Source organism: Cladophialophora carrionii, assembly GCF_000365165.1.
Source record: "Cladophialophora carrionii CBS 160.54 unplaced genomic scaffold supercont1.1, whole genome shotgun sequence".
Classification (NCBI taxonomy): Eukaryota; Fungi; Ascomycota; class Eurotiomycetes; order Chaetothyriales; family Herpotrichiellaceae; genus Cladophialophora; species Cladophialophora carrionii.
Window position 1 is genome coordinate 5,283,591 of NW_008481816.1, and position 15,897 is coordinate 5,299,487.

The window sequence follows — 15,897 nt, forward strand, 5'->3', positions numbered from 1 at the left end:
AGATACCGGCATGGATTCTTCGGCGGCCGCGTCGATTCAGAAACGCAAGACTGCACGTTCTCCGGGCACAAAAACATCGCTAAGGCGTGTTGGGCTGGAAGCCCAAAGATCGAAGGCCGGATTGACGAGACCGGGCCTGAAGACAACGGAAGGGGCAGACCAAACACTTAAGCTAGTGACCGCATATGCTGTCGCAGATCAATTCGACCTGACGAAGGTCGTAGAGATTCTTCGCAGTAAAGGCTACGAACCTGATCCCCTAGAGACAGGTCTCTTTCCACAGGTGGTCCACGTTCAAATACCCATATCGTCCATTTACCGTTCCACGAATCCCGCCGCCGCGCATTTATCGTCAACAGAGGTCGGCGATGTATTCGTCTTCCCGTCTGGTACGCTAGTGACATGGGCGCTCCCTGACGGCTTCACTTCTTACTTCGCAACTCGTACCCTGCTGCCCGCAGCAGACAATCCTCACAAAGAGCCTATTGAGACCGAAGACTTGGATTATATCGAAGACCCTACCCGGGAGCACAGCTTGATCCGGGGTGACACCATCATCCTCGGCACCAAGCGACCCGAGCATCACGACGATCAGCCAGCGGATCAGACCAAGTCACAGTTTCAGACTGTGGACACCGTGCTCACCAAGATTGCTTTTTCAAGTGGCTTTGCGCGTTCCACGAAATTGGCGGTTCTTGAAACCAACCTCTCCACGTACCTGGCTTCCACAGCGGACATACCAGCTCTGCTATCCAAAGGATCTCGTCTTCCCTTCAAGCTCAGCAGAGATTTCATCCTACGCAAGACAGGCCAGTTGCTGCTCCTGCGCGCCCAACTCAACCTTTACTCAGAACTCACCGACAGCCTGCCTGATCTTTTTTGGGACAGCCGCCATGAGCTCAACCTGGAAAACTACTATGACCAAGTTGGCCGGGCACTCGACGTGGGGATCCGCATCAAGGTGCTAAATGAGAAGATGGACTACGCCGCAGAAATTGCAACAGTGCTGAGAGAGAGGCTGAGTGAAAAACACGGCTTATTCTTGGAGTGGACGATCATCGTGCTCATTGCCGTGGAGGTTGGCTTCGAGGTTCTCAGATTATGGAAGGAAGGGTTCTGGGCCGAGGTCTGGGAAGGGAGAGTTGGTGAGGTGAAGGGCGAGAGTACCTAGATGGACAATATATTAGATAGTGCCCTTGTCAACTATATGAAGAGATATGGGAAGAGTGACTGTTCAGTTGATGAGCAGGCGAAACAGACCAACAGAGGAGTATATGACATCTTGTTGTTTGGTGTACCTCTACGTTGACTACGACAACGACTTCGCAGCTCATTGACAGGAAAGTGAGAGCACGATAAGCCGAAGATCAGCCGCCCCTTGCAGGTCTTGAGCCTTGTGTACACAGTACTTCGTCAGACAGTTCTCAAGACCGCCTCCTCTCCTTTCACAATGACAAGCCTCTGTCCCATTGATCCTTTGGTGGACAATAGTGAGAATGAAATGAGCAATGAACAGGTACAGTACCAGAATGACTCAGTTCAGATTCACCAAGCGTCAGAGAAACTGCACAGATCAGATCAACCCAGCACCGCTATGCAGCAATCACACAGCTCGCCAGCCTGTCGGACGATTGGTCCAGAAGAAGGTCGATCTAGATCCATTGATCCTATTTATTGATTGGCCGATGAATGAGTTGATCACACTGTGAGCGATCCTGCCGCGTCATTGGCCGATGGAGAAAGAAGAATGATCCCATGTCTATATGCGCGATCCAGGAGTGACGGCAACGGTAACTGACACTGCGCTTGACAGTACGAAGCCGTGGAGAGGCAAGTTAGCTTACACTGAATGTCCTGAGGCGAGCGGGAGGCATTGTGCTGTTGCTTTGGTAGTACTAGGAGTAAGACTTTGCACGAAAACAATAAGATCTACATGGTGCCCCCAAATGGAACCGTATCTTTTGCTCCCGTCTGCTGCAACACTTCCATGTCCTTTCACAATACTCACAGTGCATATCTGCCGGCCATAACTCGCAGTATTCTGTTCCAATTGGAACCATACCTGTAGCTGCTCTTGAATCGTCAAGCCCTGTCTTCTTATTTCGTCGAAAATGCCCAGCCGACAGCCTCTGGCATTACTTCCCCTGACATGCCCTGTATTCTTCAGCCTCGCAGACTGTCACATCAAGGGTCCATTCCCAGGTATTGCATCGGACATATATTGTTCCATGCCGGAGAAAGACACGCTAGATTACGCTAATGCAGCTAGCGGCTGCTCTCCCGCATTTAGCGCCGGGTAAAGAGGTCTCCTTCGCACACCTCAGTGTGATTTCGTTGACCTCTCTTTCTTCTGTATCACAGCATGAAGCAAGATTTGACAAAGTCGTCCTGGCGCTGTGTAAATCTATCAACAAGAAAGCTGCAGAGGCATGGCGAAGAGTATGACAGATAGTGGCGTCCCCGTTTCGTGTGGGAGATTGAGACATTGCAGGTAGCCGAAGCTGCTGTCCAGCCTCCCCATTTTGTTCAGTGACCTGAGGTCTGAAAAGAGTTGGCAACGTGAGAAAGCTGTCAACCCACAGCACCACCGGAGGTAAGCCTGTCTGACTCTGCAGCGACTTTGGCCAGCAACTGCATCTTTGGTTTCAGTCTGCAGCTTGTTGCTGTCGAGGCTAGTCGGGAACCTTTTGTTGCGCCTCATCTCGGACGGGAGGTTGCATATTGGTGGAGAGGGGCAACATCCGCAGAAGAGTCTTTGGACTGAGTTCTAAATCTCGTTGGCTGCGCACGATTAAATTGACATCCAGGTTCCCGACGTGGACAGTTGAAAGCGTGGAAGGTGACGGATCGGTGCATCATATCGCCACTGCCTTCTTGCGGTCCGCAGCAGTGACCTGATGCTGGATCGACCCTGTCTGATCTGATCGCACGCCGTGACTGCTTGCACATCATATTCAAACTCTTGGCGAAAATCGGCAAACGATCCACGGTCCCATCGGCCCCTTCACGACTACAAATATCTTCCCTCCCTCTGCCCAACGTCGACCTCGATTCCCCTCTTACCCTCTCTACCTGATAACCTCAACAACATTGTGTCCTTCGCTTGGAGACTTACCTTCAACACTTGGATACCTCATACTCTTACACATCACATTCATCCATCAACAACTCCCATCTTGCATCTTTCACCATGAAGATCACCAAGCTCTTCGGCGTTGCGGTCGCTGCCTATGCAGCCATGACCATTGGTGAGTTCAAACAGTTCTAGAGCTGTGCCTCCTCACTTGCTGACTGAGAAATAGCGACTGCTCCCAACCTTGCTGCCCGTGACGAAGCTATCGGCTCCTTGGCCGGTAAGCTTCGAGCTCAAGAGATTTTGAGTGCAAGGCGCTGATGAATTGACAGCTCGAGGCTTCTCTCATGAAGAAATCACCGATCTCATGAATCTCTTGCCTCGTCGTAAGTGCAAATTTGCCCTTGAAAATTTTTCGATACTAACCTTGTCCTCAGAAGATGCCGCTGCTACAGTCACTGTCTACCCTACCACTTGCGCCCCGTATGGTGTTCCACCGGTCTCTGAGCCTGCTCCTCCCCCACCTGCCACCGCATCTCAGGTCACGATCACTTCCTCCTTTACTATGACTTCTACCGTCATTACCCCTTCAACCACCCCCATCACTCCCGCGACTTCTCTCGAGCCGCCATCTGCTCCAGTCGTGCCCCCACCAACCACTCCAAACGTCGAGACTCCAGGTGTCCCGCCCGCTAGCACTCCAGTTGAAACCAGTGTTTCAGTCACACCAGTTCCAACTACCCCGAGTCCAGCCACCGATAGCAGCTCCGTTGTCCAGACTACGACCTCCTCGGCACTCACTCATACGAGCATCTCGACTGCAACTTCTACTCACACCACCATGACAGCCTCCACGTCCACTGGCATTCCACCTGCTCCTAGCAATGGTGCCAACAGTGCCGCAGTCAATCTTGGTGTCCTTGGTGTGTTTGCCGTCCTGGCTATGGCCTGAGCACAAATCCCCAATCACAAACGATACCCCGACGCTCTCTGCAGCCCATGTCTGCCATGTACTTCAACATGACACACACCAGAGCATATGCAAAGATGACAGTCCTTCCACATCTCGATGCTGAGATCCATGTACAAAATACGACAAAGTCAACACAAGCTTTCAGATGGAACGCCACAATGTGTGTCAATGAGCAGAGGTTTTCAACTGAGTCAATTGGAATGACCACATCGTCCTTGGATTGGCAAAGGAATCAGACCTAATTCGCTATTGCACTCTAATTGTTGATTCCACTCACAACAGTTGGCACCATGATCAGAAGATCCATGAACCATAGCTAGTTGACAACGAAATGAGCTTTGAGTCATGAACAATTCTTCCCTTTTCTTCTCTTCAGCTAGGATCGTAGAATGTGTTTGATGTAGCACAGTGATCCCGTTCTCATCAAACAGTGCCTGTGGTTTGGTGTCGCTGGGGCTGTGCTCGCCTGTGCCTGGCTTGCTCGCTTGTGCTTTTTCCACTCAGGCTTATGTGCGTGCCCGTAGCAGCAAATCGCGAAACTCCAGTATCTTTGCTTGCTTCGTTCGAGATACATTTACTTTGACTAACCCCCATACCCGCTGTAATTTTGGAAGGCTGTCAGCCTCCTCGAGTCGTCATTGGGGCGACCCCTCTTGCGCGAATGAGAGCCGACCAAGGCGCTTGGATGCACCCTTTCTCCTCGTTGACGATATTCATCTTCGTTGCGGGATACATTACTGCGCGCTGGGACCTTGTTACCAGACTCTACGAATTGGCAATCTTCGCTTGGGACCACGGTGTGTTTGCCCGAGCAGCAAAGGCTTTCGCCGTCATCTCACTCATCTACGCCTGTCTCGCGATTCCCCTTGATCGCCTCGCTGCCCACGAAGCCTCGGTCCATCCTCGATTCCTCGTTCACGGGATTTCTGCTCAGGAACAACTGCGGCGAAGAGGGTCGTTCTGATTGTTGACAATATGATATCATGGTCGAGAACAGCGATGGCATGCTACGGGTATTCTGGCCGAACAACCTTTCTCGGACAACATCACCCGGTGTAATCGTGGGATGGAGAAACTCCAGCTTTGACCTGTTTGTCATCACGGTCCTCGAAGATGTCGAGGTAAGACGCAGTGCTGTGGGACTGGTAGAAACATTCTGACTTGACCAGGTTCGCAGTGTGGAATCCGCTCTTCGCGTGGGCACTCTGTTTCGCAACAGCCCCTACCCAGTTGCACGAATCTTCCAGTTGTGTGATCAGCCCAATATGCATGTCTTGGGTACCCTGAATCATCCGAGCCCTACAGAGGTCTTTGACCCTAAGAGGGTTTGCGCCTACACACTCTCGGGCTCTAGGCGACCCTACATCTACTGTCCGCCGGACGCAGAGCTGGCTGTCCAGATCGTCCTGTTCGATCCGCCGAACCCGACGCAAATGCAATACATGTCTCTCGAGCCGATTTCACTTGCCTTGGGCAAGGATTATTGGCCACCAAGCGAGACCGATTATATGCCAGACGAGGTGGAGGTCCAGGAGGAAAAGGAGCGGCAGCGCACTGCCGAGTTGGTGGCCAAGCTGCGCTTTCACACTGTGGTTAGGCATGCGCCCACAAAAAAGGAGTTGGCACTGCCGGCAATAGTCCGTCAGATCAATTGCGCTCAGGAAGTTGCCGACTTGTTGCAGAAGAACACACCGCTCGTAGGCCCGAGAAGAAAACGGAGTCTATCAGTCAGTGAGCGAGTTGTGGAATCCGCGCAGTCACTCTACGCCTTTGCTGCCTGGTCGCTTTGGACGCTGTTCATGGCATATGCCTTCCCTTTCTTGTTGTACATTTTCAAGATTGCGATTATCGGACACCGCATTGTCGCCGAAGGCCTCTTACAGATCCTCGAATGGCCTCTGCCTATCAAGAAGATTCGGCTGCCAGAAAGCCGCCGGCCCGTCAGGGGCGCCGTTGCGCTCAAGGACATATCAGCCTGTTGCCAACAAGTGCATCTGAGACTGCAGCAGTTCTCTTACTATCCAACACAGTATTCCCTTCTGCGACGCCGCAAAGCCACTTGGTCGTCATTTCCCACGACCAACAGCGACTACATACGATTTTACAACTCTCTCTGGCTGGTGGCAAACGATGTCATTATCGGGATCGCTCTCGGTAGCTTCATCAGTGACAATTCGCAAGCTACATCACAGCTTATCGGTGGCGTGCTCAATGAGTACACCATTAAAGGGCTCAAGCGCATGATCAGGTGGCTCATGTCCTACCCCGGCGGCTTGAAGCTGAACACCGAACTTGCGGCATTCTTAGGTGACCTCTTTCTGTGGGTCATCGAGTACTGGTCTTCGACAATCTTCTTGCTCATCTTGCCCAGGCTGCCGACTATCGTCTATGTCATTGGATGCTCTTCTTTTGCCGGTGCGAGCATGCCAATCGCGATCTTCTCCGACCTTCTCAGCCTGTTGACGATTCACATCTACTCCTTCTATGTGGCGAGCGCACGCATCTTCAATTGGCAATTGACCATCATCGTGAGCCTTTTCCACTTGTTCCGTGGCAAGAAACGGAATGTGTTGCGGAACCGAATCGATAATTGCGACTACGATCTTGATCAGCTTCTTCTTGGAACGATCCTGTTCACCTTGCTATTCTTCCTCCTGCCTACTGTGGTGGTTTTCTACCTCACCTTCGCCTCGGCTCGGATGGCCATCATTGCTCTCAAAGCCACGCTGGATACATGTTTAGCGTGCCTGAACCATTTTCCGTTGTTTGCATTGATGCTCAGGATCAAGGACAGCCAGAGATTGCCGGGTGGCATTCATTTTCAGCTGCTGGATACAGAGCAGTCCAAAGTACCCTACTCCGACGAGAAGGGGCATCAAGAGAGCCAGGATGACACGGCTGATGACGATTCTGATGAAGAGGGAGAAGGAGAGGACTTCGCGACCAGTGTGGCATATATCCGACTTACCTCGACCCCGCTGGCATTGCGCCAGATCTTTGAGCAATATTTCCAGCTTTGGGCGCGCATCCACCAACATTATCTGTCGCCTAAGGTTGTCTTCCGGCTTCTCACGGGTCGATTTGTGCCGCCTCTGGGGCGAAGTGAAATGTACGGACTGCAGTATTCAGTGCTTCCCAGAGAACGTGCGACTGTGGCTGAGGTGTGGAAGAGCTTGAATGAGACCGAGGCCGTAGCTGCAAGCGATGGTATGGCGGATACGCGCGGTTCCAAGTCTTATCTGGGAGCACATGGCAGCGCTATAGGAAAGCAATGGAAATAATGCTCCTCGTCGTTGGCTCCCGCTAATCTCAGCTGATGTGCTTACGTCATGTAGCATTTCTCATTTCCATTTCCCATCCATCAATCTGTCTCCCGCGTCACGCACTCGCCTAGAGTTCACTCACTCGGTATCATCTCAGCGATGGCGTGAGCAGCAAGTACTGACATGCAGTGTAGACCATCTGAGATATGCCCAAATACAAGTGTCCGAACTGTGGTGGGAGGGTAGACTTGACGAGCGACGGCGACTATGGGCACTGTGCCGACTGTAAGCGGATTCTTATTTGAGCTTGACCAGACTTCAGAGGCTGACTGAATCAAAGGCAACAATGTAGGTCGATCGGCAAACAGTCACCGCGTAAAAGTATGCTGAAATCAACCAAAGATTCTCGAAACCAAAGAATTGAAGAAAGAAGACGAGCCGGAGCAGAAACCGACAAAGGACACCGAAGCAGCAGCAGCAGCAGCAGCAACACCATCAACTGAGGCAAGGAAATGATTTCAGCATGGCGGCATTAGAACACCTCGCGCAAGCTTGACACAGAACTCAAATGCTTAGATCTTGTTTTCAATTATCAAGATTTGATGCTCCGCACCTCGACCACTTCCAGGTTTCACTGCCCTTCCATTCTCCGGCCTGCTGCTTTTACTCTGCTCAGTCTGTGCTCGGAAGCTGATGGCAGTAGAGGGTCTCATGTACAGAACATGATGCCCTGCTTGTGATCCGTCGTTGTTGACAAATGCTAGGCTATGGTCTGTGTGGCAGCGCCAGTCGCTTCTCGGTCAATCCCAATCATCCTATTCTCCTTTACAGTAACTCTCATGTTGGTGCTCAGCAGCTTTGACCTCTTCGCCCAGCTTCACGTTACGCGAAAGAAGAAGTGATTGAGATGACAGGCAACAAACAAACTGCCCACCGGCCTACACGTCCACAAAAAATGGCAACCGGCAACTGCGCTCGCTACAACAGGCCCACAGCTACTGCATTCTGCTCAGGCCGTGCTCGGTGTCCGTGTCGCTTCCGGGATGTGTAGAGGCTACAAGCACCAGCAACGTAAGATTGGGACGACCAGGATTGCTGGATATTGGTGGCGCCAAAGGCGGTGAAGGCATACACCGGGTTGTTCAGGAGGAGAAGGTGGTGCCAGGGAAACTGGACAAGAGGTTGGCATCTTGAGACAGCGCTTTCGTCGGGCGAGATCCCACGAAGAACCGTGTACGTGCCGGCTGAGGCTCATTGCCAAACCGAAGGTACCACCGGCAAGCCGGCTCGAAGCCGGGCTCCAGGATCAGAACCAGCCGACTATACAGTATGGGGTATCTCTCAAAAGGCACGAGGACAACCGACGGGGAACTATAGGTCGTGGTTGATCGTCGCACATTGGAGCCTGGACAAGTGGACCACGACAAGTGCCCACACCTTCCTGTTCGATCTTTGATCTCTACTGGGTCGAATCTCATTACAGGATAAGTAATCCTGCAAGTGCCCGACAGGCTAGTCGTAGCTCGTAGTGGCGGGAGAGAAAGCAAAGTCAGCTGTGGTTCCTCTGCATCCGTGCATCCTTGCCCTGACAGGCGACGTGAAACACCCAACCGCAGCATCTGTGAAACGACGAATGGAAAAGACGGTTGATGCTTCCGCAGGCGCCTGGACTGCCCCGCGTTAGCAGACGGTCGCTCTTGGACGGACCCGAAGAGGCGGGTGTCAGCACTGTCTTCGATAGCTCTGTTTTGCCTCAACCCTCAATCGAGTATCCAACTTTCCGACGCGGCCTCGAGCGAATCAAGTCTCCTTCTTACCCGACCAGTGAGCAGCACGATTTAAGCGAGGCAGCGAGTTGACCGACACGAACTTGGCATCATCAACGACCCTTGCTCCGTCCGAGTCCCCATCCTCCCATCCTGCCCTACTCCATCTTACCTCTGAGCGACTCCTCTGTCGCCTAACCCGATTGAAGCAAACCCAGCGAACGGTGTATGCGGTATAGCGAGTCGCTGTTGGTTGCGATCGCGCGCGCCTGATCTGGCAAAGGCCGCACGCCGCGCTGCTTTACTCGTGCTCATGGTCCATCCTTCGGATGAGTGCCAATTGCAAAGAGACGAATCACACCTCGAAGCGGCTGACAAAGCCGTAAGCCTGCGATGAGCCCCCGCCTGGCCCAGGTTTAACTTCGCTGTTAGCCTTGCCCGTTCTTGTGGCTTCCGGTGCCTCTTGTCTCACGGGAGTCATATTACCGTCTCAAAAGTACAGCCTGACCACCAAGTTGAGCCTCGCCGACACCTTCCCGCGAGAGGATCACTATGATCATACAGTCGTTTCCGGAGGCATGGCACGGGCAATCAGGATAGAGCAACTGCTGGTCCATAATTCAACATCACCACCGGAGCACGACAGAACGAGACCGCGCACACCAGTCTCGAGAAAGAATGCGCTACTAAAGCGTCAGCCGGCCCCTCGTCCAACGATCTTGGTGAAGACTTCACCCAGCAGTCCTGTGTCGGCGAGCTCTCCAGACCGTGACCGGTTCTCGTGGGAGCTGGACAAGGCAGAATTGTCGGCCGTCCGACATCATCGGAAGCGCAAGTCGCCCGTGGACGAAGAAGGATTGCCAATATGCCACAAACCGACCAGGCTGCCTCGATTTTCCGTCAACATCTTCCACACGGAACCTGTGAATGTCTTTCCCATACCAAATGAGGGCGTCGTCCCGCGGATGGTCAAGTATTGTGAGCAGCATCATCTTGACCAAGATTTCACCTACGTTATCTAACCATGCCTACAGACCTGCAAGTTTGGGCGCCGCAACACGGTCGGGCGCTCGCCTTCGAAGGCCATCCCAAGCCATATCAGTCCCTGGTGTTTCCGCATGCTCTGCAAAACGGTGTGTTGTTCGAGGCCATGGTCGCTCTCGCACGGGTGTCGTGGCTTCTGCAGGAACGCCTTCCGTGGCAGAAGGATGCGGCACTGACACGCCATCGTGCCAATGCATTTGCCGGCCTGAAGCTGAGGATGACGTCTGAGACGACGTGCGCGGACGACACCACCATCCTGACCATCGCGGCTCTCACGACAATTGATGTAGGTGAACCACTGAGGAAGGGAGCTCGGGGCTGACAAGCGACAGTACATGCTGGGTGTCCACGAAGGCGCAGAAAACCACGTCAACGCAATGCAGCAGATCCGGAAGATTAGACTTGACCTCAAAGGAGACACGCCATGGCAATATTTTCTCCTTTCAGTCATGAGAGCGTAAGTTCGCCCGCTTTGCTGGTGACCGTATCTGACAGCAGCAGCTATGAAGCGCTCTGGCAATTTGTCAAGGACCGGAACGAAGCCACGACGAGCATGGCCCAGCTGTCCATCGAGTCGCCGATGCGCAGCGAGCTCCCAATCTATCCGTCGCTACCGTTCAACATCAAGGTCTGCGAGGCGCTGTCGAAAGTGTCTACCTCGTTCAACGACATGGCCATGGCTGGTGAACTCTCGATCCAGATGATTGACATACTCGCCAATCTGTCCACTCATGCCCGAGGCGACGGGAGTGCCACGCCACCGAATTCCCCGCCTAGCTCGCCAGGTGGACGCAACTTGCTTAATACGATGGCGGACCTGCGATGTCTGTCGGTGATGGCCACTACACCTATCGAGCACAAGCTCTGCTTCGGCATCATGGGCACTTGCTTCACTCTACACTACGGCAGTGAGAAGATCAGCGACGACATGCACGAAACATTACAAGAGCTTGAGGACTCCTTGGTCGGCAACGGCAAGCCGGAGCCGCAGGAGGAGAACCGCCTCAACGCGCACCGAGAGTGTCTGATTTGGATCTCTGTGGCTGCGGCAGGCGCACTCGACCAGTCAGAGTTACTCTCGGCGATGAGCATGGTGCTCGACCAGACACTGGAGCAATATCCGGACGAGACCAGTGACTGGGAGACGCTGGAGAAGATCCTGAAGAAATTCCTATGGAACGACCTTCTTGGGAAACACTGGAAGCAATGTTGGCGGAAGGGCATGCACCGACAGTCAAAAGCACGATGACGAGCACCACAGGTGACGATAATGTAGAACAACTCCCACCATGGGGGCGTTATACTGCCTCTGCATCATACCGTTGAGGCCGCACCTTCACTCAAGGCAGAAAGCATACGCAGCCCAGATTATTGGATCTGGTCGCCCCTTCTTTGAAGGAAAGACTCACGCAGACAAGGCCCACCTTCAACAGGTCACATTTCAGTGCTCACGGTGGGGCTCGACGGCGTCTCCCAGAGTCTCAGTCACTTCTCTCACACCATTTCCACTGCTTGTGTACGGAGTACAAGTGGCAACCTTATACATCCCCACTCAGGATTTATGAAACGAAAAGCAGAGACACAAATCAGCAAACACTAATCCACCTGCGGTAGCAGGGGGCACAATCGTCTCACAATCGGGACATGATGTTTCCGCGCGGTCGAAAGATTCACCAGTGTCGCATTGATACCGCCGCTCGACCTTGTACTGTGTGAATAGGCCTCACCGTTGCGTGGCTTTGCCGAGCACGGGCAATGATCAAGCAAGAGCAGGCTAGCCTACAAGGCTACCACAGTACCACAGTACCACAGTACCACAGCATCGTTATGTAGGCGGACCGTAATGCCATTAGGCGAAGAGGATGTCGCACAAGCAGCCCGCGAGCAATTACTCCGTTCTCCGTACCGAGCCCGTGGGAGGCAGCCTGGGAGGCCTGGGCAACCACACCGACTCCCACGCCTTACCCTTCACAGCAAAAAGTCCATCAAAACGGCTAAGTCCAATGCGACCGACGAAACGCAGCGCGGACCACACCCACGGAGCCATCGACGCTAGAGAATACAGTAGTACCCAGTATGTCTCTCGGATCCGGAAACATGATCCCAGTGGGGTCTGTGGGTTCCGGGACGGATTACGGACGAAAATAATGTGCGCAAGCCTTTTTAGCTAGCAGATAAGCCTTGAGAAGTACGGAGTACGCAAGTGATGAAACTTTTCGCCATCGGAAAGAGAAACGGGAAGTACCAGGGGAGGGGTGAGGCTCGAGAGGTCTGCCTCGGCTGAGACTCTGTAGGGAGATTTCCACAAGGCTCTGCTCGTATTGTTGTACGTGGAACACAGTAGTCACTTATGCTCGGATACAGCATGTAGCTCTGGAGACGTACCCTGTCATGCCTCATGCGCATGCGCATGTCGAGGGAGGAATCAATGGCATTGCTTGAATCCGCGGGTTGAACAAGCACCGGCGAGCGAGTAATGTAGCAGACAAGTTCGCCCACTTGGTGCCTTTCCGGAAGCACACAACAGAGACCGTCGTACGGAGTATACATTGCCGAATTACTGTTACTGTGTAGGGTCGTGTACCTCGCGCAATCCAACACATTCAGGCACAGTACGGAGACAGTTTCTGGTATGCAGACTCTGGAACGAGCGGAATATTTTCCAGTTATTCGTGCGATAACTCCGTACGTACCAGAGATTTCGTCCGTCCAATTCACCGCTAATAGGTGCCAAACCACGCGGCCACCCGTCGAATTGCTCCCGCCTCCTCCGTCGAGTACAATATACGCAGTACTCCATACACGCTCATTGAGTACATACCTAGGTACCGATGTTGGTATTACCGATTCTATCACGGTTACTGGTTAGACAGGACTGTCCCTGTGCGCAATGCACTGCACTGCATTGCAGTGCAGTGTCATCCGTCCATCTCACGCCCGCGGCTCCGTCACTCACTCGGGATGCCTGGCTCGGAACGGAGTGCCGCGTATGTACTACAGTACATATGGGCGTGCGTCCAGGTCCTCACTTACTGTGTACCCCCACGGCGTACAGTACTATGGAGGTAATTAAGCACCCGCATGGGAAGATCGGCAAAGGTAACTTGCTGAGGATGGACTCCGTACCCAGTACTTAGTGAGAATGTACTCCGTACTCCTTCCTTACTCCGGACTTACTTATTCTAGATGTACATACCGTGTAGGCGGCGAGGCGGACGAGGCGGACGAGGCGGCCAATCAAGGACCAACATTCCCGGTACATACCTGGGACCAAGGTACTCCGTACATAGTACGTATCGCCTGCCCACGGACGAACTCAGTGCGGCTTGACTGGGGGGGTACTGTATCTCCGGTTCTCACCCTCGCCCTCACCCTCGCCCTCACCCTCACCTTCGCTCCTCGGAATCCGGAATACGGAGAATGGAGGTTGGAGAATGGTACCGCAGAAAGGAGTACTCCGTACTTTCTCGCATTTACAGTATTTAGTTCTACAAGGTACGGAGTAGTGGTGCCAACTACTGTGTACTTGTAAATTGCCTCTTCATCTTCGGTCTCCACACGCACGCACACGCGCACGCACGCACGCGGCTTTAACGAGTACGCGTAATTAACTTAGTGAGGGAGGAAAGGAGTGAGCGAGCGAGTGAGTGTTCCCGAACTAACCGTAGTACTTTGCATGTACGTAAGCATACTGACAGTAGTGGTGGTAGCTGGTAATTAGGAGATACATGACTAAATTTCCCTTCCTGGAATATGGCACCCGGTGTTTCGTCCGACCCCGCGATGGGTGCGCCCCCCCTGAGTCGGCGAATCCGCTGCACGAGGATTTCTGTCGGGTCGACGGGTCAGGTAGGTACGTACTGTGGTGGCCCTCTAGTGGTGCCAGTGCCGTGATGGGTGTCATGATCAAGGTCGGCGTCAGGGTCAGGGTCAGATCAGGATCATATGGCGTGGATGGGCAGAGGCACGAGGCACGGAGCACGAGGCCGATGGAACGAAGGAACGAAGGGTAGAACACGGGTACCCGAGCAATTATCGACTCCACTGTCTGTCTGTCTGTGTGTGTGTGTCGTGGCATTCATTCCTTGAGCCTTACGGAGGTCGAGTTCGACGGTGAAGGTGCGGCGTGCGTCCAGACTGGCGGAGCACCGGGGGAAAAAGGCCTATACTCGTACAACTGATGGCTATCGACGCTGGCGAAAGAGATTCTCGCCGCCATGCAGGCAATTGGGATCAATACGTTGAGCGCCTCACCTAACCAATGGTACCAAGACAGACACTTCACCTCGCGAGGCATCACGATGGCGACGGCCAGACCAGACCTGACAGGACTAGACCAGACAGATGGCCGAGAGAGATGGCCGAGAGAGATGGTCGAGACAGATGACCGAACCAAGGAGAGTCGAGTCGAGTCGAGTCTCATGCCGGGGAAGACGTTCGAACCAAATCTCGTACTCGGAGCGAACGTTTCGATCAAGCTTACTGCGCTTGTCCCGTACTGGCCGATGAGAAGCAGAGGTAAAGTAATTTATGATCACGCGGTGCCGTAGTCAGAAAGAGAGATTCTCTTCTCAGTACTTCGACTTGGCTCGCGTCGAAGTAATTACTGTGTCCCGTTTCATCACAGACGTCGACGCCGACGCTCACCTTTCTTCTACAATCCTCCGTACCACTGCGCGACTTCCCACCATCAAGGCCCAGCTCTGATCTGAAGAGGCCGTATCAGGGCGGAAAGCTGTACTTTGTACTCGGTATTCCGTATCCCGTTCTCGATGTGAGGCTCCCGAGCCGTGATACATACATACGGTATGGACACCATGGTTCCGCTCTGGCGGTCTGGATGCGACTCGAGAATGTCGTGGCCCCTCGAATGGCCCCTCATGTTCTGTACGCGCGAGGCAACGAGCAGAACGGATGGTCACCTCAGCTCACTGCCACTTCATCGGGGACAGGTGCCGGCCAGCCAGCCAGCCGGGCAGACTAGTCCGCTCAGCTGAACTGGACTGTACACAGTAGTCTGCAGGTAGATACCTAGGTAATTACTGGCCCAGTCCTGTCTGTAAGTCGGCTACTCCTGACAATCTACTATCTATGTACGTAGGTAGATGGCAGCTTATTTAACATGGGATAGGAAGGAGATTCAATGTATTGCATTGCATCCCTACTACTCTAGTGGTTTACTTTAGTATTCTACTGTACTCCCGGAGTGTGTAGCGTGCCCTGTATACAGTGCCATGTAGGTATGTATGCCCAAACTACCAGGTAGTGTACCCGGTATCGTCCATCGTACAGTGATAGTACAATACTCTGTACACAGTAGGTACGTACCTGGTATGCTAGTTGTAAATGCGACTGCTCTATGGCTGATCGGCTAATGGATTAACCATATCTCAGCGCGACTGCTCTGCACGGGCTAGCTACAGTATCCTATGTAGAGCAGCCTCCCTTCTGTCCCTACGAGTAGGCATATGCGCGGGGCTAGGGAGAAGTATCCGAGGATTGTACTTGCGTTAGATCCATGGCGCTGGCGGAGAGTTGAGAAACTAGGGAACCACCGAGTGACGCGACGCCGGGGTATCGACTGGACGGCGTATATTTCAATCACACTGAGCGAAGACTAAACACTCGGGGCTGCGTTCGAGTAGGGCGTCAAGAGAAGCAGATGACATGGCTTGGTTGCCTGAGCCTCTGGAGAACGAGTCCAGATTGCCAAAGCCGTACAGGCTTCTCACACCAGAGGTTCTTGGTCCAATTGCCATGCTATCCAGCAGAAACCAA

The 15,897-nt window shown here is 53.2% G+C and overlaps 5 protein-coding genes across 5 annotated transcripts; all 5 read left to right on the plus strand.

Moving 5' to 3' along the window:
- Window positions 1-10: 10 nt before the first annotated feature.
- On the plus strand, window positions 11-1,171 carry G647_01906 (uncharacterized protein; the record flags this gene model as incomplete). Its single annotated transcript, XM_008725305.1, has 1 exon — window positions 11-1,171. The coding sequence occupies one exon, from the start codon at window positions 11-13 to the stop codon at window positions 1,169-1,171; it is 1,161 nt and encodes a 386-aa protein (XP_008723527.1).
- Window positions 1,172-3,190: 2,019 nt separating this feature from the next.
- G647_01907 (uncharacterized protein) lies at window positions 3,191-4,025 on the plus strand (the record flags this gene model as incomplete). Its single annotated transcript, XM_008725306.1, has 4 exons — window positions 3,191-3,248; window positions 3,303-3,353; window positions 3,406-3,459; window positions 3,511-4,025. The coding sequence occupies 4 exons, from the start codon at window positions 3,191-3,193 to the stop codon at window positions 4,023-4,025; spliced, it is 678 nt and encodes a 225-aa protein (XP_008723528.1).
- Window positions 4,026-4,731: 706 nt separating this feature from the next.
- Window positions 4,732-5,010, plus strand: G647_01908 (uncharacterized protein; the record flags this gene model as incomplete). Its single annotated transcript, XM_008725307.1, has 1 exon — window positions 4,732-5,010. One exon carries the CDS (start codon window positions 4,732-4,734, stop codon window positions 5,008-5,010), a length of 279 nt encoding a protein of 92 aa, XP_008723529.1.
- Window positions 5,011-5,029: 19 nt separating this feature from the next.
- G647_01909 (uncharacterized protein) lies at window positions 5,030-7,327 on the plus strand (the record flags this gene model as incomplete). The annotated part of the gene is made up of 2 exons (XM_008725308.1): window positions 5,030-5,167; window positions 5,216-7,327. 2 exons carry the CDS (start codon window positions 5,030-5,032, stop codon window positions 7,325-7,327), a joined length of 2,250 nt encoding a protein of 749 aa, XP_008723530.1.
- A 2,772-nt stretch (window positions 7,328-10,099) lies between these two features.
- On the plus strand, window positions 10,100-11,368 carry G647_01910 (uncharacterized protein; the record flags this gene model as incomplete). The annotated part of the gene is made up of 3 exons (XM_008725309.1): window positions 10,100-10,405; window positions 10,452-10,576; window positions 10,621-11,368. 3 exons carry the CDS (start codon window positions 10,100-10,102, stop codon window positions 11,366-11,368), a joined length of 1,179 nt encoding a protein of 392 aa, XP_008723531.1.
- Window positions 11,369-15,897: the final 4,529 nt, after the last annotated feature.